At 50.1% G+C, this 20,659-nt stretch overlaps 1 protein-coding gene across 3 annotated transcripts; it reads left to right on the top strand.

The window, feature by feature from the left end:
• Positions 1-361: 361 nt before the first annotated feature.
• FAM234A (family with sequence similarity 234 member A) lies at positions 362-20,269 on the top strand. 3 transcript variants are annotated; one of them, XM_084537134.1, is made up of 12 exons: positions 362-376; positions 6,284-6,586; positions 7,649-7,765; positions 8,085-8,270; positions 12,074-12,204; positions 14,398-14,527; positions 14,977-15,115; positions 15,496-15,636; positions 15,852-15,930; positions 16,364-16,516; positions 17,382-17,484; positions 17,637-20,269. In XM_084537134.1, exons 2-12 carry the CDS (start codon positions 6,322-6,324, stop codon positions 17,846-17,848), a joined length of 1,656 nt encoding a protein of 551 aa, XP_084393260.1. In that variant the 5' UTR covers positions 362-376; positions 6,284-6,321; the 3' UTR covers positions 17,849-20,269. The 3 variants fall into 3 exon arrangements, with proteins under 3 accessions (XP_084393260.1, XP_084393259.1, XP_084393258.1); XM_084537133.1 differs by lacking the exon at positions 362-376 and adding an exon at positions 4,335-4,485; XM_084537132.1 differs by lacking the exon at positions 362-376 and adding an exon at positions 5,788-6,205.
• The last annotated feature ends 390 nt before the right edge of the window (positions 20,270-20,659 follow it).

Raw genomic sequence — 20,659 nt, 5'->3', positions numbered from 1 at the left:
TAACAAACACCGGCTGCGGGCTGTGCCCGGAGGGTGAACCTGAGCTTGATGCGGGCTCAGAGGCCAGCAGGGCTGCCCTGCCCCTCGGAACGTGGCCGCCTGGGGGCTGTGTGACGGGCAGAGAGGGGCCGGGCAGGCTCGGGGGGGAACCGGGGGGACGGAGGGGACTGCCCGGGGACTCCCCCCGGTGCTGTGTGGTCCCGGCCGTGCCCGGTGCTGGCCCCGTGTCCCGCTCCCGGTCCCGCTGCTGCGCGTTGAGGCCCCGCCGCTCCCCCTCAGCCTCCGCCTCCTCCCTCCGGTGCCGGGGCGGGGCCGGGCCGGGGCTTCCGCCGCCAGCCGGGAAGCGGCGGAGGGGGAGGAAGGCGGAGGGGAAGGGGTGAGTGCGGGCAGCGCCTGGCTGTGTGTCTGTGTGTCCGGCTGTGTGTCTGTGTGTCTGGCTGTGGCTGTCTGTCGGTCCTGGAGGGGGCCGGGGGGTGCTGGCGGAGGGGAGGCGGCGCCGCGGGGAGCTCGCAGCGGCCGGCAAGGGACTGGGGTGAGGCAGGAGGGGGGCGCCGCGCGTAGGGCGAGGGGCTGGGGGCTGGGGGTGCAGGAGGGGGCTCAGCCCGGGAGGAGAGGCTGTGCCCGGGGGGCGCTGAGGCGCTGGCACCGGGCCCGCAGAGCCCTGGGGGTGCTGGAGGCAGGGCTGGACCGGGCCCTGAGCGCCCTGCCCCGGGGGGAGGCGTCCTGCCCAGGGCACGGGGGGATTTGGGGGAGCTTTGGGGTCCTTCCAACCCAAACCGCTCCGTGGGGCGACCCTGTGAAGGCAGACGGAGGCCCCGCAGCTCCCAGCGCTGTTCCAGCCCCCCGTGAACGTTTCTCTCCTCTGCAGACCACAGGCTCGGTGTGCAGGCGTGAATTAACACGTTTCTGGCAGGAATAAAACGCTTCAGTGTCCCCAGTGGGGCTCTCCCACCTTTTTTTTTCACCCTATTTTGGGAAGCGAAAACTCCTCGCTAACTGCTGGGAGCCCTGGGCCTGGAGCAGGGGGGCCTGGAGCCAGCCCCGGGTGCCTGGCCCTGCTCTAACAGCCCGGCAGCGGGCTCAGCTCCTGGGAGAGCAAAAAAGGGAAAAAAACAAACAAACAGCAATTTCTGGGGAAGCAAAGAGGGGTCTGTCCCGGAGGTGGCCGGCAGTGACAGCAGCAGGTGGCAGAAGGCCATCGCTCGGTGCTGCCCGGAGCCCTGCTCGGCCGTGGCTGGTCTGTGACCTGCGCAGTAAGGGGAGATCTGTGGAACAAGCTCTTGACTTAAAAAACGTAATTCCTCTTTTTCTTTTTAATAAATGTACGTCAAACGACTGCAGCATCTTCTAATGAGCTTTCATGCCTGGTGATCCCCCCGAAGGAGCTCCCCTGCTCAGCCCCTGGCAGCGGGGAGGCCCTGTGGATGCGGTGGGGATGTGCCTGACGCCACAGGCTGGCACAGCTCGCTAATTAGCACGCTTAGGGCTGACGCAAGGGGTCTGCAGCAATCAGTGAGGGCGAGTGGCTTTGAACCAGAGGCACTTACAAGTTCTGGGATGATAAATTGCCCGTGTGTTTGTTGCTTGGTTATTATTAGTGGCCTAACCTGTAATCAGTTCCACGTAGCTCTGCAGTTTTAGTGCTGTTCTTTAGTGCTGTGTCTCAGGATGATGTTTTTCCCATTGCCATCCTGGAAAAACACTGGCCCAGGCCTTGCTCTTGACTAAACTAATCAAGTTTCTCCATTTGAACGCGTGACTGCAGTGAAGACTGCCCTGGAAAACGTGACTTTTCTCCTACAAATGACAGGGATGTCACTCCCTGAGACTACATCTGGTTGTACTCCGGAGAAGTTTCCAATTCTCTTACCGTCACTGCTCTCTGGAGTTAGTTGTGGCTATTGTGGAGGGTGAAGTATCACTTAAGAAGCACCTGGTGTTAACAGAAGAAAACCAGCAGGAATGTGGGAAGGGAGGGAGGACAACTAGCAGCAGTGCAGCTGTGTCTGAGCCCCGAGGTCTGAGTTTCAAACCATGGCCTTACAGAGGCTGCCGGGGTGGCAGAAGGAGCTGGGGGCACCCCACGGCATGGGAAGGGGTGATCTGCCTGCAGCAGTTCTCCCTGCGAGCCGGTGGCTGGGACTTCGTGTCGAGAGAGAGTTATGAGCTGCAGGTGACCCAGCAGAACGATAAGCTTGTGTATGGAGGGCAGTCTGCGTTCGGAGAGGAAAATCTCAGTCTGGGGAAATCTTAACTTATTTCCTCTCTACTGGATCCTGGTGTAAGTAGGACTGCAGAAAAGGGAAAAAATTGGCACTTTTTGTCATTAATTTCTTGATGTTGCAGCAGGTGGCTGCCCAGTGAGCTCACTGCAGTGCTGCGCGGTGCAGCCAGCTTTGGAAGACAACCCCGAGGAGAATGTTGCATCTTACGCAGAGCAGCATTTGGAAGCTGTTTGGTCATCGTGGGTTACAGTGGGGGGTTTCACCAGTTCCTGCTGGCACAAAAGGAACCTATAAGGTGTTGTAAAGAACAGCACCGCAAAAAGACAAAAAAACAAGCTCTGCATTTGGGGTACTAAAACGGCCAGTCCTAATCTGACTCAATCACCCTGTGAAAAATGTGAACGTGTTGAACAGCAGATCCAGGTCTGATATATTGCTAGAGAATTTCCAGGAAGAACTGGCAGCTTGTGAGATTACTGTAGTTAGGAACGTGTTTCGGTATTTTATGGGTGGAAAATGAGTTAAACCTTCCATCACACTCATACTTAAATGATTTGTGTCCCCGGTTATCGTACATCTGGCTTCACGTGGTTCTCTGCGCTTCTCGAGCAGCGCCAGCTCTCTGATGATGACAGTTTGCCCTTAGATTTAGGTGCAGCTTGGCATTGACCGCTTGCTGCACGAGTTTCACTGGTTTGGTTCAGATCAGATCTTCCAAGCTGTAGCTTCAGGAGAAGAGGAAGGTCGGTGCGCCACGAAGGTGAGTTACGCTGGGGGACTGCGCTTGTCCTGAGAGCGGCGGCAGCGCCGTGGGACGAGAACGGGGACAGCAGGGACTGTCCTGAGCAGGGCCAGCTTGTGCTCGCTGTGCTGCTGTGGGGGAATGGCCTTCAGAGCTTGGGGATGGAAGTGTGCCCCAGCGAAGGAGGTCGTGTGAGGTACAGAGCCCTCTGTGTACATCGGTCGTGTGCAGCCCCTAATTATTCCCTTTTCTAGGGAGTTTTTCCGATGGTTTCTCGCGGTGAGGCATCCCATCCCCCAGCAGAGGGCCAGTACTAGCCATGAGGTGTAGCACGGGCAGCATGTGTAAATAATGCAGGAGCACGAGGTCAGGTAGCAGCGTATTTCATTGCAAGGTGCTCGGGTGCCTTGGAAGTCCCAGTGAGTTACGCCACGTCCTCTGCCAGAGGGAGACAAAATGTCGGCTGCGGGAGGGCGGTGACTCTCCCGAAAGGCCCAGGATCATTTTCTGCTTGTCTCCAATTAAACTGATTACCGGAGTTCTTTGTTGTTCAAAGATCAGTCTGTTTCATGTGCTGCCAGCATGTACTTTGGCAGCTGTGGGCAGTGGGATTTCCTGCATTGTCCGAGTCTTTGCCGCTGACCTTTGGGGCCGTTGTTCCAGCACTCCCTATGCCCTGGCAGGGGTGCGAAGGGCAGCGTTCAAACCCCGAACGAAAAGAGAAAAGAGCTGCTTTGAAGGGAAGGAGGGCTGTTTGTAATCCGTGGCTCCTAGGGCTGTTGCTGCCAAAGGAGGGGAATTGCTGGGGCTGTCAGTATAATTATCACTTTTTTTTTTTAAAATTGTTCTCATTGCAGCCTGATGGCAGTGGTGTCATTTATAGTGACTCAGAAACCCGCCGTCAGCGCGGCGTTAAGGTGATGCCCATCAGGGCCTAGAGAGAGGAGCCTGGTTTCCTTTGTGCACTGTTTTCAGGAAGAGTTGCAGGTGCTGGAAGCACTCGACTGTGTCCTAGAAGTTCCCTGGCTTCCCTCCCCGTGGCTGCTGTGTTTGGAGAGGCTGCTCGGGCTGCGCTCGAGCCCCAGCACGGCTGTCACCCTGGTGTTGGAGAGGGGCCGCCTGTCCCTGCCGGTGAGAGCAGGTATGTTGGTGCAGCACAAGCCATCTGCCTCACCACGGGAGAGGTCATGTCACCGATTCCTGCCTTCTTCCCCCATTACCGGGCCGGCAGAGGCTGTCGTTGCTCCTCTCCTGTAAATCATTTGCTCAGCATGTGACTGTGGCCTCGTACCTTGACCCTGCTCTCGAGGGCTGGCTGCTCCTCCTGGGGCAGAGCTGGCTCTGCACCATGCCAGGGAAGCGGTGCTCAGCTCGCTGCCGCTGTGGCCAGGCCCGGGGGAGTCAGAATAAACAGCTCTCTCTCTTCTTCTCTCCATTTGCAGTCTTCCCACCATTGTTGAGTGCCTGCCAGGTGCTGCAGTGGGTTCTGAAGCAGTCGGCCCCGTGGAGTTGTCTCAGGTGTTGCTGGTCGACTGACGGGAAGGGCAGATGGGGTCTGTAGAGTGAGGTCTCTGGAAGATGCAGCTTCTGCACTATTGATTTAATTGAATTTGCGTGGGATTGCGCAGCCTGAGTTAAATTGTCTGGGGTGAGATCTTGTACTCAATGTGCTGTCTCAGAACAAATGCCAGAGGGCTTAGGCTGAAGCGCTTCAGAGCTGCAGCCTTGTCCAGTAGGTGGCTGCCAGCAGCGTGCCAGGCTGTCCTGGTCACCAGTTGTGCTCAACCTTCTGCTTTGATGTAGTTTTGTTCCCCTTCAGCTGTGAAGCCTAACGAGCCCCTTGTTACACGAGGTGAAGGCTCAAACGCTCTGCGTCCTGTGGTGGCGTGGAGCTGGAGTTGTTTTCTGCTGGGGAAGTAAATCGCCCAGGCAGACAAGCCAGGCACGTGACCAGTGGGGCAATGGAAAATTGGCTTGGTTTGTCGTGTTTATTTGCTCTGATAAAACTTCTTATGACACTGTCCTGCAGCTTTTTCCAAGGCTACTGGAATGTGTAGTTGTTTATTTCTTTCCTCCTGCTACTTTTTTAAAGAAACACTAGAGAGAGGCCTGAAAACTATATTTAAAGTTAGTTTTTCTTATTATTATTGTGGGTAATGTTACGGACTTCTGAAACCAACTAGGTTTTCTTTTATTCCTTTTCAGAAGGTAATCAGCAAAAACCCCTGTGGTACTGTAGCTGTAGCTCAAAGTATTCTGACAGAGGCTGACAGTTTGCTGCCTTGAGATTACCTCTGGAATGTAGGAGCTCCTTTGAGTGCCAGAAGTTGATCAAAGTTGTTTGCCTTGCCTGTCCTCTTCAGCCTCATATTGCAGATGGTCCGGGGCTGTGAATTCAGAACTCCTGACTCCTGCAGTGGAAAGCTGATGGGAAGGGTCCTGCTGGTTGCAGTTCCTGCACTTCGCTCCACCTCTGGAGTGGGAGGGAGGAGCCTGGCCCCATCCTGCAGAAAGAGCTTTTCAGTCAAGCTGAGGAAAAGTGGTTTGATTATTTGTGGCAAGGGGAACCTGTCTTCCCCAAGTGCAGTTTCATTAATTATAGATTATGATTTATAGCAGGAGAAATGAAAATAGCAGCTGTTAGCTCCTCTTCCATTCCAATGAAATCCAATTTGCCCAATTCTAGTCTGAATTTGTGCTTTTGTTATCCTCCAGAGAGGAAAGTAATTGTTCTCTTGCCTGCTGTAGGGCTGGGTTGCAACACTTAGCAAGTGGCTTCTCATCAGGGCTGGTGCTGAATAGCTTTGTTTTGCTCCTACGCAGAATACGTTGGAGTTTGTTTCTCTCCCCGGGAAGCTCATGTGCTCATTACACCAGGGAACATCTTTATGTTGGGAAATAAAGGTCACGAGTGTTTCCTTTCACCTATCCAGCCAGGAGTCAGACTGAAATACGCGGGAGGTGGTGAGAAGTCTTTTCAGCAAAAGGAGCTTTTGGCGTGTTTTTCACGAGGCAGCCAGTCCGTTCAGCACAGAAGCCATCACCGCTTTTGTCCTTGCTCTGGGCCTGGCAGCGCTGATTTCCTACTCTGGAGACCGAACACAGCTATTTTGGGGTCCTGCTGCCTCTCCCCGTTGCTCTGGGTAGGAGACCTCCGGTACCAGAGGTGCTTTATCCAGCTGTGTGACAGCGCGCTGACTTGCCACCTCCTGTTAAATGTTCCTAGTGTGAATATCAGGTAGCAAGAGAATATTTTGTCATTTTATTCTATATTCCAAAATGTATTTTAACTGCTCTTTCTGTTCTCCCCCTGCAGGTGAAAGGGGAGAAGGGTGTCTGAATGAGTGAGCTGCGATGGATAACAAAGACTCAGAAGCTGAGATCCACCCTCTGAAGACAGAGGATGTAAAAGCTCAAGAGAACCATGAAAACTTTGCTGAGAGAAGAATTATCATCAAGCAGTCATCACAACTGTCTCGGCTGTCCCGGTGGCGCACTGCTGCCTTCTTCATCTCATTATTTCTGTGTCTGATAATTGTGTTTGCTTTCTCGTTTATCATTCCTTGCCCAGAGAGGCCTATTTCGGAAAGAACATGGTTCCAATACTATGAAAATGCAGGTGAGCTTACTGTAGCAGAATAAGTACTTAGCAATGGTTCTGTTCCCTTGCATGTTGTGGATTTGAACTGTGGCTCTCTGCCTCAGCACAATCTGGAGCTGGGCCTGCAGGGGTGCTCCCCTCGGGAGCGAGAACTGTGAATACCTGACCTGGATAAGCAAAGGCCCGTCATAATTGGAGTGGCCTTCCAGGAGGTGCTTACAGGATCTAATTGAAAAATTAAATGCTGCTCTGAAGCACTAACAAGGCAGCAGACTGCTCTCGTTTGGAATAAAAGAAATAGGGAAGGGTATCTAGGAATAAATCTTTATTGCAGTTGGGTTTGTGGAGTGTTCCCTTGAAGTTGTGCTTAAGTTTGGGGACCATTAAGCATCTTTTCCCTGTCAGTGTGACTTTCTAATTTTTCTCCATGGCTAACAGGAAGGGGAGTAGAATAATTGCACCTTGCTTTTTTATTAACTGCACAAATTTATAATTGTTTCAATTAGCTCTTTAACCTTTGTACTGCGCCTTGGTGACTGGGTGTTTGCTTCTGTCAGTGCTTTTCTTTAACCTTGTGTGTGGTGGCTGTATGCTGTTTATGCTATAAGCACAGAAGTAGTGTTCACCAACAGGGACTGGACTTTGTGCTTTAATGCCTAAATCTAAAATTCTGCTACTTTGAGCTAAAGAAGGGTGCTTTTAGCTGAGAGTGAGTAAGATGATATAGCTGGGGCTGGGTTTCATGATTTGTTTGTTTGTCTTTTTTTATTTTGGGAATAGCAACCCCACACCAAGACCAGAGTTGTTCTTTGTTAAACATAGTTCAAATTCTGGATGCCTGGCTATAAAAAGAGACAAATCCTCTGAGGGATGGAAAAAAATTCCTTTGGCACTAACTTCCAGTCCTTAGTACTCATGTAGATGCCTTTTTTTTAATACAAAAGCCAGTTTGTCCTAATGTTTTGCTGTCAGAGATGGAAGCAGTGAGTAGGACTCTAGGAATTTGTGTTTTCCTCCAGCTAGCTGTGCTGTTGGTTGAGGCAATCCTCACTAGTGCCTGGCTTGTGATCTCTTTTACAGTGGCTTACCAGTTTCTTGCCATAGAAGATGTGGACAAGGACAAAGTGCAAGATGTCATCTTCGCTTTCAGAGCTAGCAACGGCAGCAGCAACTCCAACCGTACTTGTTGGGACGAAGGTAGCTGAATCTGAAACAAAAGGCCTTGTAGTAAGGGCTGCTCCTTCTCTTTTTGTTATAAGTAGTGAGGCTGCTGTGGCAGCTGTCCTGAGGGGGGTGCTGGTGTTGGAGTAGTGCCCATCGTGTTGATTCTCCTCCGTGTCGTGAAGTTGGAAGCAGCGTGTGCTTCTGTTAGAAGAGAAATGAAGATAAGGGCTTGGGAGAGAAAATGGGGTTAGCTGGGAAGGGATAGGGAACGGGGCAAGGCGCAGCACCCAGGAGGTGCAGGGCAGTGGAAGTAGACACGGGCAGGAGTCCCTCTGATGCCTCTTCTCTTCAGGTCTCCCTTCTCCATGTGCCTTTCTTGCTGCTGTGTCTGGCAAAAACGGCAAAGTGCTGTGGGAGAAGCCGGCTGCCAAGGAGGTCGAGTGGATGCAGTGCGGCATCGGGCAGCTCGGGGAGGCTTCGGAACCGGGTTGCCTCGTCGCGGGGAAGCCGGCGTCGCTCACCGCGCTCAGCCGGTCAGGTGAGTGGCAAGGGGGACAGTGCTGGGCACAGGGGACGGTGCTGGCATCCCTCACCTGTCAGACCTTGGGAACAGCGAACATCAGCACGACATGACAAGACAATACGTGGATGATGTGCAGGGCATTTATCATCTTGAAAACCTTGCCAGAGCCATTGGCTGGGCCTTTGAGAACTGCCTGTTCTCTCAGCCTGTCTGTTCCAGAGACTGGGCTCTGCTGTGGTGTTTTGTGCCAGCTGCTGTATTACAAGAACAACTTTTCAACAACTTTTGAAACAGGAGAAGCAGTCACTAGCTGTGAATGTTACTTTTTGCTCCCGGGAGCTGGGCATGAACCCCTGATATTTCTCAGTCCTTTGTGTGAGCGCTAGGAGTTCCTGCAGTGGCAAGAAGCGTGGGAGTTTCAGGGATTTAAGATCTAAAATCACCAAGGGGAGTATGTAGAAGCACTCAGTGGTCTGTTTCAGTAGTCTAGGGGTTTGCCTGATTTCTCTGGAAAGCCTTCTTCATTTCTGCACCTATAGATGGGGGGTTCTTCACTGCCTTGCCTAAAAGGGGAAGGGTGAGGGTAAAGAGTGCCTGTGCTTCTCTAGGAACAGGGCAGTGATCATCTGTTATGCCTTGAACCTTCCTCTCTGAGGAAGATTGAAATACATTTCCATTTGGGGGGTCACTGTTTCAAAGGTTATAGGCAATGCATGTTCTCTCTTGGAAACATGCCAAGGATCCTCCCCTCTGTATCCAGTAGTGCATCCCTTCCACCCTGTTTTCCAAAAACAGGGAGAGAGAGATAGCAATGGAAAAAGGGATCTGAGGAAAAGATTAACAGCTTTTAATTTCCACTGTAGCTGGAATGAACAACGCACACACAGCTGGAAAGATTCTGTACCAACGGAGATATCTTAGCACCATTTTGTTCGTCAACAGGCTTTAGCACAGGATATTTATAGACATTAATGAAGTAGTTGCTTTTAGGTCAAAATGTAGATAGGTGACAGCTGAGCCAAAGCCATTTAACTGAAGGCAACCACAAAGAAATAGCACAAGCACGTAGAGAAACAACCAGGCTAAGCCACAAGTCACAAGAACAATGTGGTAGGAAAACATTCCACAGGTAAATTAAAAGCAACAGATGAAAAATTGATTCCGACAGAAAGCTGAATAACCCAGCGGTTGACATATTTGGTACATTTTTGCTGTGGCTTTATGTAGGTTAAAAGGGGTTTCCTAGACTTTCACTGTGGGTTAGGAGGGCAGATCAGAATAAAATATCGGGTTAAACCTATTTAAAGTGTCAAAGTCTGACTTTCATCATGTTGTACTAATAGCAGTAGCCAGATTAATATTTAGCTGTTAATGATTCATCATCATGGAGGATTGATGAGATTCCAGGGACCTCTACCTTTAGTCTCTGCCTGTAGGATGTTTGATCTGAAGATGCCGACAAAATTAATGCTTTTCTGTCAATCCAAGTTGTATCAAATTTTGCTTTCTTCATTGCCAGAATAAGTGACCTGAGCAAACAAGAAGGAAAGCACAGGTATCGCATGCGTCTGTTTGTGTGGGACATTTAACATTCCTTCATGTGAAGATAAACAAGCCAGCTGGGACACAGGAGCTTAAGATTAGCTTTTTCAGGTCAAAGCAGAGGTCTGTGTAGCTGGGTATTGTCTCTGCCATGGCCAGAAGCAGCATTCAGAGGAAGAGCATGTGATGAACACTTCTGTCTTTACCTTGTCCTCTGGTAGCTTGCACTGTGAACCCTGTGAGCGGTTCTGGTTCTCACTGGTCTCCAAAGGGATGTGGCAGAAAGGGGGCCGCTATGATCAGATGTCTGAAATTTCTTCCATGCAAGAAAGCACGAAATAAACCAGAAGTCTTCAGCCAATGTGTGACAGGCAGAAAGCTGTCTATAAAATTACGAGCGACATGTAAAAGAACAGGGAATGGCTCTTTCATGTCACAGTTCTTTGCTCAGTGGTTCTTTTATCCAGCAGAAGGTTCAGAAAACAAAACAAAAGCAAAACAAACAAACAAAAAAACAGCAGGGAATAGTTCTGCACATCCACTACATGTTGAGGGCCAGGAACTTACAGGTGTTTAGTAAACATGTGGGCAGTGACATTAAAGAGTTTTAGCACTGCTCAGTACAAGACACCTGCCTTTGGCTCCGGTAGCCTGTGAGCTGCAGACTGTTACACTCGGGGGCAGCAGGGAGTTTGGTTCCTTGGAGTGAGAGCTGAACTCAGTCACTGACATTTTGAAGCCCTAATTTTATTATTCCTTCCAGACCCAAAACAGAACAAAACCCTTCACCCATATTGGATTTCTTGTCTAATTTCTGTCTTGGTTTATGTTGCCGTGCTTTTGCAATGATCTTGGACTCTGAGGAAGTATCGTAGCACTCCAGATGGCTGCCAGAATAGTCTGATCTCCTGTTAATAGAGCAAGGTGGGACTGGATTCACAGTTCATGCCCTTTGGGAATTGTGTTAGAGCATGAAAGGTTCTTAAGTTCTTTGCATTAAAGCTGTCTCAGTTACCTGTATGTGTTTGTTAAATCAGACTTCTTTTTTTCCAGAGAGTAAGAGACCATCCTCCAAAATCATTTTCCCCATATAGCCAGCAAATAATAAAGCATTATGCATTGTAATATGGATTTCAGCAGCCTGATTTTACTGTTGCAGCTTTGGACTACGCTGAAGCCAGGATATAGTCTTTTAAAACTTAAGTTCTCTCCATAATTTGTCTGCTTGTTGTTTTCAGGGGTAAAATTCTTTGCCTTCGCATTATTTCCTAGGGGCATTCTTCTGTTTCATATCTGTTGTCATAGTAACAAATCCAAGTACCTTTTTTTTCAGTGTTTCAGTAAAAGCTTTGACGGAATCACACCGGCAATACAGCCTGCCTTAAATTATTGCAGACAGTAGGGTAGTAATTCCTCGTCTTCCAGTACAACTGCCTTCATGACAAAGAACATGATTACTTTGCATTCCTGAACTGCTGGTGGCTGTATAGGATACTGTTTAAAGGGGAGGGAAAGCATTTCCCCTCTGAGCACCTAGTTAGACACTTAAGTCTTCCTTAAAAAGAAAAAAACAAACACCAGTCTCCTCTCTCAGCAAATTGTGCTGCAAATTCCCCCAGTGGTGTCTGGAAAGTCGCCAGCAGCAGAGTGTATCTGAGTAAAGCCAAAGCTCTGACACCTACATTTACGAGCAAATGAGAGACAAAATTGTCTGAAGTGCTGTGGGCCTTCTTCAAATGCTGGAGAGAAGAGGGATGTAAACTGAGTTGTGAGGTGTCATGCTGGCCTGAAAGTTTTGCAGGAGTCAAGTTGCAGGAAAATGTGTTGTCGGGAGTAGCTGTAATGCTGTGATCAGAATTCAGCCTCTTTATGATTTTAAAATGCCTGCACAAATTTAAATACAGAACAACAAGATTTTGGCTTGCTAAAAAGAAAGGGTTCTCCACAGCATGAACGTACCGGAAAGCTTGTTAAGGTAACACACAAAAAAGCCAGCTGTTCTTTGTGCCGTGCTGATTGACTTGTGCCTAGGATATTAGCCTGCCTTTGTGCAGGCAGCTGGAGTTACTTTCCACTATGAGCTGAAATCGTGGATACAGGCACTCATTGGAAATGCAGAAATGCAAAAATACCCCATGATGAGTATAAATGCGGTTGCCTTGTGGTGCTGATGGGCTGTAAATGGTTGCTTGCTGCAAGGAGGAGCAATGGTGTTTTAAAGCCTCTCAATGTAAAGTGCATTTTAGTGAACATTTCCCAATGACTCTGTCTTCTAGGGCGTGTTCAGTGGAGACAGTCAAATGACTTTGGAGCTAATTATACTGTGCTGACTCCCTTGTCAGTGATTCCAGATGTGGATAGTGATGGAGTTCAGGACCTGATAATCTTTGTTGCTACAGGAGATAAGGTATGTCACTCTAAAGCTACGATAAACCCTGTGACCAGACCACAGGGCATGGCAGGAATGCTATTTATTTCAGTCTTGTAGCCTAAGAGGAAGTGCCCAGAGGCCTCTGATATCTGTGAGTTTGGGGAAGGTTTTTTCCCACCCTGCAGAGATGTACTCTCAAATCCATGCAAGCGTTTTATGGCTTCAAAACAAAAAACAAAAACAAAAACAAAACAAAGCAAAAGAACAGCCAGGAACCCCTCTCCCTTTTCAGTCTGTGCTCTTCACTGCATCTTCTTAGGCTGTATGTGGAGGAGCGTGCCTAGGCAAGATGAGGTTGCAGTTTTCTGGGACAATGCTCGGAGAAGTGGAAGTGAACAAACCCTGACAGGTTTGGCTCTTAGATCAAAGTACATCTGACAGCCAGAGCTTTTGTACAGCCAGTGGTCTCTCTGGTACCTTATGAGTCTGTGCTTATGGTCTTGCTTTGCACGGTTCTCTTCCAGGTGTCCCTGTGCTGGTTAATTCTGACAAGTTCATGTAGCGAAATAGTTCTAATTGCCTTATGCCTGTTCCAGTATTGCATTTTCCCATTTCTTAGAGGGGAAAAGTCATGTAGCTAAAAATATTTGTATCATAATCCATCTGTATCCATGACTGAGTGATGCTCATCATCTGTATGCACAATCAGTTCTGTTTAAGCCATGCAGAAGTTATGGTTCCCTCCAAGTCTGAGGGGAGGAGTGGGAGCCCTGTCTCCTCATACCAGAGCACTCTATAAGCAGATTGGGTTTTGCTGTCTGAGGCATTGTTGGTGCCAGAGTCATCAGAAATTCTATCCTCTCTGACTCCTACATTTCTCTTCTGTTTTCTTTCCTTGCTGCTTTTGCTATTCCAGTTATCTCAAGTCTTTTTTGGTTTTGTTGTTTTCTTAATCTTAGCCAGTCAAGGAATGGTTGAATGTAGTCTCTGTTCTGCTAAACTGCCATATGATTTGTTTTCCATGTAACCTCTCTAGCTATCTTGGTATGAAACCCCTCCCTCCCTCTGGACTTGGCAAGTACTCTGTCAACTCCAGTAAAAGTACATTGTGTTTTGAGAAATCGCAGAAATGGTGGGAAGCTTGAGTGGAGCTCTGGAGCTGGAAAAAGGCAGTCCCTTTGGAAGGGAGATTCAGAACTTCAGTAAATTAGCTTTGTTGCTAACAAGGGCTGCAGCTGAACATGACGTTATGCTGCAGTTTCCTGAAATGGCAGGGCTTTGAGCAGTCTGCGGGGAAGGTTCTGTGTGCTTGTGTAGCAGGGGGTTTAGATGCCATTTTTTTGTGAGTCTTAGTGACCCCTACCTGCTGCAAGCTTCAGCACAGACACATCCTGGAAAACAAGCCATTTTTCAGGATACATCGCCTGTAGCACCTCACAGAAAGCGTTGGGCAATGCAGTGTGTAAGGTGCTGTTTGTTCTCACTGGCTACATGACTGCCACTGGCAGTTTCTGTCCCTGGGGCAGCTGCTGCACCCGTGCTTGCGGGTAAAGGTGCAGCAGTTCATCAAGTGCTGGTGTGCGTCTCCTCCCGGTGCGGGAGGCTGGGATCAGCTGGTGGATGCGTTGCACTCCCCCCTCAGCTGCCTGCTTCATTCTCCCCAGCAAGCTCTATCCCCTATTTGCCTACCAGGCTCTCCAGTTTCACGTCAAGAGCAGCAGATTTTGTTTTGTTTCCCTGTTTGCCCCGCTCAAGGAGGAGGAAGGAAGGTCTCTGTTCTTCTCTGACTCGGCGTCTCTGCTGGATGCTGCTTCTCAGTCCTAGCGTGCTCTGCTCCCCCCAGACCGTGCCTCTTGCCCAGTCATTTGAATTCGATCCTGCCTTTATCCTTTATTCTCTTGGGTGAAATATTTTGAGTGGATTCTGTTGCTCTGGTACCTGCACTAAGAGCATAAAGAATCCTGGCATCTTTTTTATCCCTATGGACTCAATGTCAGCTTTAGGAGGGGTAGGCTAGGGCACTGCAAGAATTTATATTTAGCAGAGCTGTGTTCCCTGGGCCTTGTCAAGCCTGCAAGGAGAGAAAAAGCTGTGCTAGCTGCTCTGCCAGCACAGTGCTTCCTGCAGGTGATGTCAGGTACTACGTGAAGCCACTACATGAGAACGCTTGAATTGGAGTGAAGCAATTTTAACTTTTTTTTCTTTTTTTTTAATCCTGTTGCTGTGTAGATTAAGACCTTCATCCATTCGGGAAGAAATGGCAACGAGATCGGCTCCACTGAAAGTCACAGCATGGGTGGGAAGGCTCATTATATCAGTCTGAACATAGGCTCTTCCTCCTACTTCCTTTTCTATACAGGTACAGTCCTGTTCAGGACTTCAGTCGGAAAGAATTATTTTAACTGTGAAATAAGTGTTACTAAACAGTTGTTGGAAAGAGTGTTTTACATTCTCAAAAGCTATGTCATGGTTCCACCTGGTGAAAGAGCTATTTGAGGCCAAAAGAAGGTGGGACCTTGCTGAAACTAAGGTTTGGTACATACTGTAGTAATCGTATTTGAAAAAATGTTAAGAATGTAAGTTTTAAGCAGCCATTTAAATAGCAAGTGATTGTTGTGAAACACTTGGATTATGAACAGATACGATGCTAAAAGCATTCAAAAAGGCAGGCTTGAGTCTCAAAATATTGCTAAAAATGCAGTTCATCATTCATCTGCCAGATTCATTTCAGACATTATCTGGAAATCTGTGGAGTTCAGAGCAAGTGCAGGATAACTTACCTCCCTCATTTTTGCTTTGTTTGCACAGCCAACTCTGTCTATGCATATTCCCTGAAAGAGCTCTACAGTGCAGCAACTGGGATGGAAAATTCGCTTCCCAGCCTTGAGCAAGATCCTCTGTGGGAGAGGAACATTGACCCAACCACACACCGCTTCTTCCTTCCCAGGCATGGTGTCACATCTTGGTTGCCGGTGGTTTGGAGGGCACTGATGTTCCTGACAGGATGGATTGCTCTGCCGTTGTTCTTTCCTGGCTATGCAATTTGGCCTAAGAGCACATCCAAACCTTGGGGAGAGAGCTGGCATTGATAGTCTTGTCAGGGTTTCACAGTAAAGGAGGGAAAGCAGATTGTGATTTTGTATTTGCATGCAAGTGGAGCACCTCAGACAACTAATTCAGTGGGTGGCAAATGCAGAGCCTGGTGCTTCACCTTCCAGCCCAGCTGGTCTTCCCTGCCTGTTAGGATGAGCCTCTGACTTTTTATTATGCAGGGGAAAAAAAAATCCCCTATCTAGAAAGCATAATCAATTCTCTGTTCTTGTTTAGCTCTGGAGACATTCATTACCTGGTAAAAATTCCCGGGGCATCACGGGACAACGTCCTGGTTGTGAACTCGGAGATGGCTACGCTGATCAATCCACAGAATCTTCAGATTTTGTGGACCCTCAATGTGTCCCATGTTATGAGGTAATGCTGCCTGCACAGATCGTGTGTAGCATTTTCAGGTTTCCAGCAGCAGCAGTCCTGGCAGATGCTATTTTTTCATTTGAAATATAAAAGCCTGCAGTGTTGTAGCAGCTGAGTCTCATACAAGGGAGTTGCTGGGAGGCTGCTCTGAAAGACCAGGGCATGCACAAGCCATCAGGTTGTATTGTGATCTGTCCATTCTTTTCCTTTCTCAGTGAGCCACGGCTTGGTTACTACAAACCTGATGTTCTTGGTGTTGTCCTTGAGAGTGAGATCGGGCCCAACAGGAAGAAGGTTTGAAAGCTCTTCCTTTTAACTTCCCTTTTCTCTGCATGTCTCAGCTCAAGCAGGCATTGAGCTGAGGGCAGCTGGTACAATGTGCTGCCTCCAGCTGATTTTAGAAGGCTTTTAGCTAGAAAAGAATCTCTTTTAAGAAGCTGCTGAAGCCAGCCCAGGCACTTTCTCTTCTCAGCAAGTGACTTTGATGACAGAGCTTTGAACTCCGTGAAATAGCTTGAAAAAGTTGAGACTTTACTCTTACATGGTCCACCCAAGGTCTCACAGCTCTGTGATCAAGTGGAAGCTCAGCTTCAAGTGTTTCCTCATCTTCCTATGTGTCAGATACTTGCTCCCATAGACAGTATGAGGTAGAGACAGCTGACTTGGCCTCTTCCTCGTGGCTCATAGAGCTCTTTGATCCGAGTTCCTTTTCTTTCTTTCCTGCTAGGTTATGATTGTTGAGGGTGGATCTGGAGCAGTCCAGTGGGACCTGAAGCTGAACTCGAGAGCAGAGAGCCCAGGGCTAGCCACACTTTCTACTGCTGATCACCGGTCCACCTTCCTCATCTGGGGTGAATACAAGGTTGCAGGAAATGAAACGGTGGGTAGTGCTGCTGCATGGCTGCTGTTTTCTAAACTTTGGGTCAAAATTGTCTGGAGACACCCCCTTTACCCAGCGTTGACATTCAGATCTGTAGGTCCTACGAACACTGCAGCATTCTGCACAGGGTGTGGGGTATCCACGTGTCTCTGACCAGCCCTGTCTGCTTGCAGTGTGCAGACCTCTGCCTGTGGTCTGGTCTGTAGTAGGTCCTTACCATGGCCGTAGCATTGTCCCTACTCGCAGCTGGTGGTGGCACCAGCAGCTTTTGTCATCCTCACCCTGGCTACGTAGAGAAAAGGAACTTAGTGGCTGTATGAGCAAAGTAACTGGATTGCCCAGAGCCTTGCCTTGGTGTGGTACTGCAGGTGAGTTGAGAGGCTGCTGGCTTGGTACCCCTGAGACTGCTGCTGTTTGGTCTGCACCTTCTGCAGCAGTACTGCAGACTGTGACCTGTGGCACGTGAGCATCCTCTCCGTCTCCAAGGCAGGCTGCAGCAGCCCTGATACACAGCTCGGCTATGGAGCGGCGGCTGGCAGTGTCAGTGTCGCTTTGTGTTGGAGGGTGCCTGAACGCCAGCTGAGTTTTCTGTGCTCTCCTTGCTAAGTCTACTAGCCCAAGGGCAAAATCTGTCTCCTGCACATAGCAGACAGGCCTGCTCTGTGCAGGAAGGTTGGGCTGGGGAGGAGGGCACCAAGCAGTGAGTAAAATCCTATCCCTTGTGATGGTGGCATCAAACAGGATGAATTGGCTAGAAGTAGACAAGTATTTGGCTGGATGTACTCTGTCGGGCATGAAGTAATAGCTGAGCCTGGTCTCTGGGATAACGTGTGTGAGTGTTCTGATAGAGTCCTGTTGGTTACAGGGATCCACAGCTCCTCAGCAGAAGTTGTATCTGTTCCATCCTTCCTACACTAACGTCCTGTTGGAGCTCCGCAATAACACAGACCAGATCATTGCGTTCAATGGTAAGTCCTGGCCTTGCAGCCCTCCAGCAGGGAGCTGCAGGAGGACACCGACTCCTGGTACCTCCTGGGCTGCCTGTGGGTGCGGTGGTGGGCTTGTGGACGGCCTGAATGGAGACCTGAGGCCGGGCTGTTCCCTCTGCTCTGTGTTACAGCCGCGCTGTTTGAGCGGAGCCGTCACGCCTGCTATGTGCTGCTGACGGGGCCTCAACCCGGCGAGGAGCCGGGGTTGGTATCTCTGATGAAGCGCAAGCTGAAGGAGGATGTCTCGGAGAGCAAGGTGATCTGGCTGAGCCAGGTGGCTGTGGACAGTGAGCAGTACATCCGGGACCGCCTCTACAGGATGCGATTCCACAGCCGAGTGTGAGTTCGCTGGGAGAGCAGGAGAGGCTGCTCTGGCCCCTCTCCTCTGCAGCACTGCACTTAGCAAACCCCGATCACGGATTCCAATGGGAAGCTGCCTTTCTCGATCTGCAAACCAAAGTGTGGCTGGCAGGGAAGCTCCCCCAGTGCCTGGGTATGCCCAGGCTGTGGGAGCAGCTGCCGGCGCGTCCACTGTCAGAGCTGATGGGACTTCAGTGCTTGGCCGCCACTGAGGTGTCGTGAGCTCAGGGATGAGGGCTTTCCACTTGGTCCTTCTGCGCCCGCAGAACTGTGCTGACTCAGCCTCTATCTGGAGGAAAACATGCTCGTGGGGATGCCTGAGCTGATTATTTCCTGGGTGCTTGCATGAGAAGTGGAGCTTTGGTGTGTGGTGTTAGATTTCCTTTCTGAGTCAGCTCTCCTGGCTGCAGAAGAGGTGCTTGACTGCAGAGCCATTTGCAATCGTCCTCTCCTGAATTTGGGTCCCCCTTCAATAATGGGTGTGTAGTGCTAGACCCCAGCCATGGCTGATGACTTGGCTAGGTCCTACCTGTGCCAGCAGGGCACAGATTAAAGTTTCATTCTCCTTAGAAAATGACCTTTTCACCTGAGAATAGCCCCGTGTACCCCACCCAGCAGTCACAAGCCTACCTGTGTCTTCTGTGCTGCTTCCTTTCCTGCCAGGCTGTACAGCACTGGTGACACTGACAGGGAGCTGGTCTCCCACCTGATCCATACGTCCGCATCCCAGCCCCCTTGTGATTGTAGGTGATACAATAACATGAGGCTTGCTGGTCCCTTCAGGTGTGGACGCCACCTCTCCTCTTGGTTTCGAGGTGCCAGGGGATCTAGGACACTTACTAGAGTAGAATTGCACTTTAACCTTTCCTGGGAGCTTGGCCTGCTGCTCCTGGGAGCTCTGAACTCCAGTGGCAATGCCAGCTGTCCTGAAAATACTAATTTGGTCTTGCAGCTACTGAGGAGTCTTTTCCAAGTTCTGTCCCCTCTGCCAGGAGGCGGGCAAGCTGCAAGACAGATGTAAGCCACTACGCAAAAACACAGGCTGTATGTGCAGCACAGCTCCAAGGAGAGCTCTGTGCTGCCTCCCTGCCCCTCGGATTGAAGTGATGCTGGGAGAGGATCTCCAGGTGTTGTTCTCTCTGAAGGTGCAGCCTGGCAGCCTGAGGGAGTGGGTCTTGCTGGCTGGGACGGGCTGCTGTGTGAAGGTGATGTCTCCCTTGGAGATGTCTTTAGTGTGCTGTGTCTGCTCTGCCCTGTTCCTGGTGGGCACCGGTGCAGGCTGTAGGAATGATGTGCAAGAAACCTGGAAACCAGTTTGCATAGGCTGCTGGGTCCTGAAAGCTGCTGTCCCCACACCAGCTGCACTGAGACAGCTGCTGTTTGCACGCTGCTGGGCGTCCCTTTGGCTGGTGAGAGGGAGGTGGACAGAAAACACAGCTGAACACGGTGGAGTTTGCATCCTAAAAAACCTCCCAGGTTTTGTGGTGCTGGAGGGGGGTTAGCCAGGGCCTTCCTGCCTCATGCAGTCTCAGCTTGGGGCACCTGCAGGCATACTGCAGGGCGAGCAACTTGAGACAGAACTTGAGAGCTTGTGTAGGTCCAGGAATCAGTTCTCTCGGGGCAGCCACTGACATTTCCCGTGCTGCAGGGCGGCTCCGGGTACTGGGGCCACGCAGAACTGTGCGTGTGGCTGCGGCTCCCCCAGCCTTGCAGCAAAATGAGCTGTAGCATCTGCTGCTGCAGCACCATAGTCTGGCCACACACCCACCCGCTGCTGCCCTGCGGCCCCGTAGCTGCTGATCGGGTGTGCTTGCACCCTCTGCCAGTCAGAGCTGTGCAGGATGGGTGCCCGGTGGCCTGGATCTGTGTGGTCAGCACAGATTGCATCCCGCTGAGGTTCCCGGGGCAGCGAGCACGCCCAGGCTTTATTCTCACCGTAACCACGCTGGCTCCCTTCCTCCTCAGCTCCCTGCGCAGGCCTGACCTTCGTGGTAGGCACACTGAATGTTCTCCTTCAATAGTGCTGGGTTTTCAGCTCTTGGGGGGCTTTTCTGGCTTTAAGTTGTCCGTTCATGTTTCCAAATACTTTGGAGATCCAGAATTCCCTGTGGCAGCTCAACTAAACGCATCAGTGCCAAACCAGCACCTTCTTAACAAAACAAGTCCTTTTTGCAGCTTCTTTCCGTGTGTAATTGTTTTTTGCAGTATTTAATGAATGACTTTGTGCCTTGATTCAATAACTCAGATGGGTGATGATGGCATTATATCACTGTGTTATGCATTAGTGTGTTTTTTAACACTACGACTGTTTGGATTGGTTCTTTAACTTATTGCAAATTGTGCTGTATAGGACTTGGTCTAACTGTAATGGTTTCAATAAATCCTCTTTTGCATTGTTTGTAAATGGTGCCATGCTTTTTTTGTGGCTGCTAACAAACAGCTGAAGTTATACAAGAATTCAGAATTTTGGCAGCCCTTTGTGTGGCTTCCCAAGGGCAGAAAAAAACTTTTTGGAAGGGACCCAAGTGTCCTGGTGACGCTTGCAGCTTGTCTTTGGCTCTTTGGCGGTAGGTGCCCACCTCTCCCCTTCGTTACGGTGGTCAGGCTCGCCCTGGACAAGGCTCAAACCCCGGGAAGCAACTGGAATGTGACAGACCTGCCAGCTGAGCTGGTTCTGGGCCAGGAGCGTTCAGCGATAGTGAAGGTAACGGGAAGCAGCTCAGTGTCCCTTCTGGAAGAGGCCGGGCACCACGCTGCTAGAAAAAAGGGTGCTTGGCCCCTACGGCTGCTCTGT

This window comes from Aythya ferina (assembly GCF_964211825.1).
Source record: "Aythya ferina genome assembly, chromosome: 15".
Classification (NCBI taxonomy): domain Eukaryota; kingdom Metazoa; phylum Chordata; class Aves; order Anseriformes; family Anatidae; genus Aythya; species Aythya ferina.
Note: the sequence above shows the minus strand (reverse complement) of the source record. Positions and strands in the feature narration are given on the sequence as shown.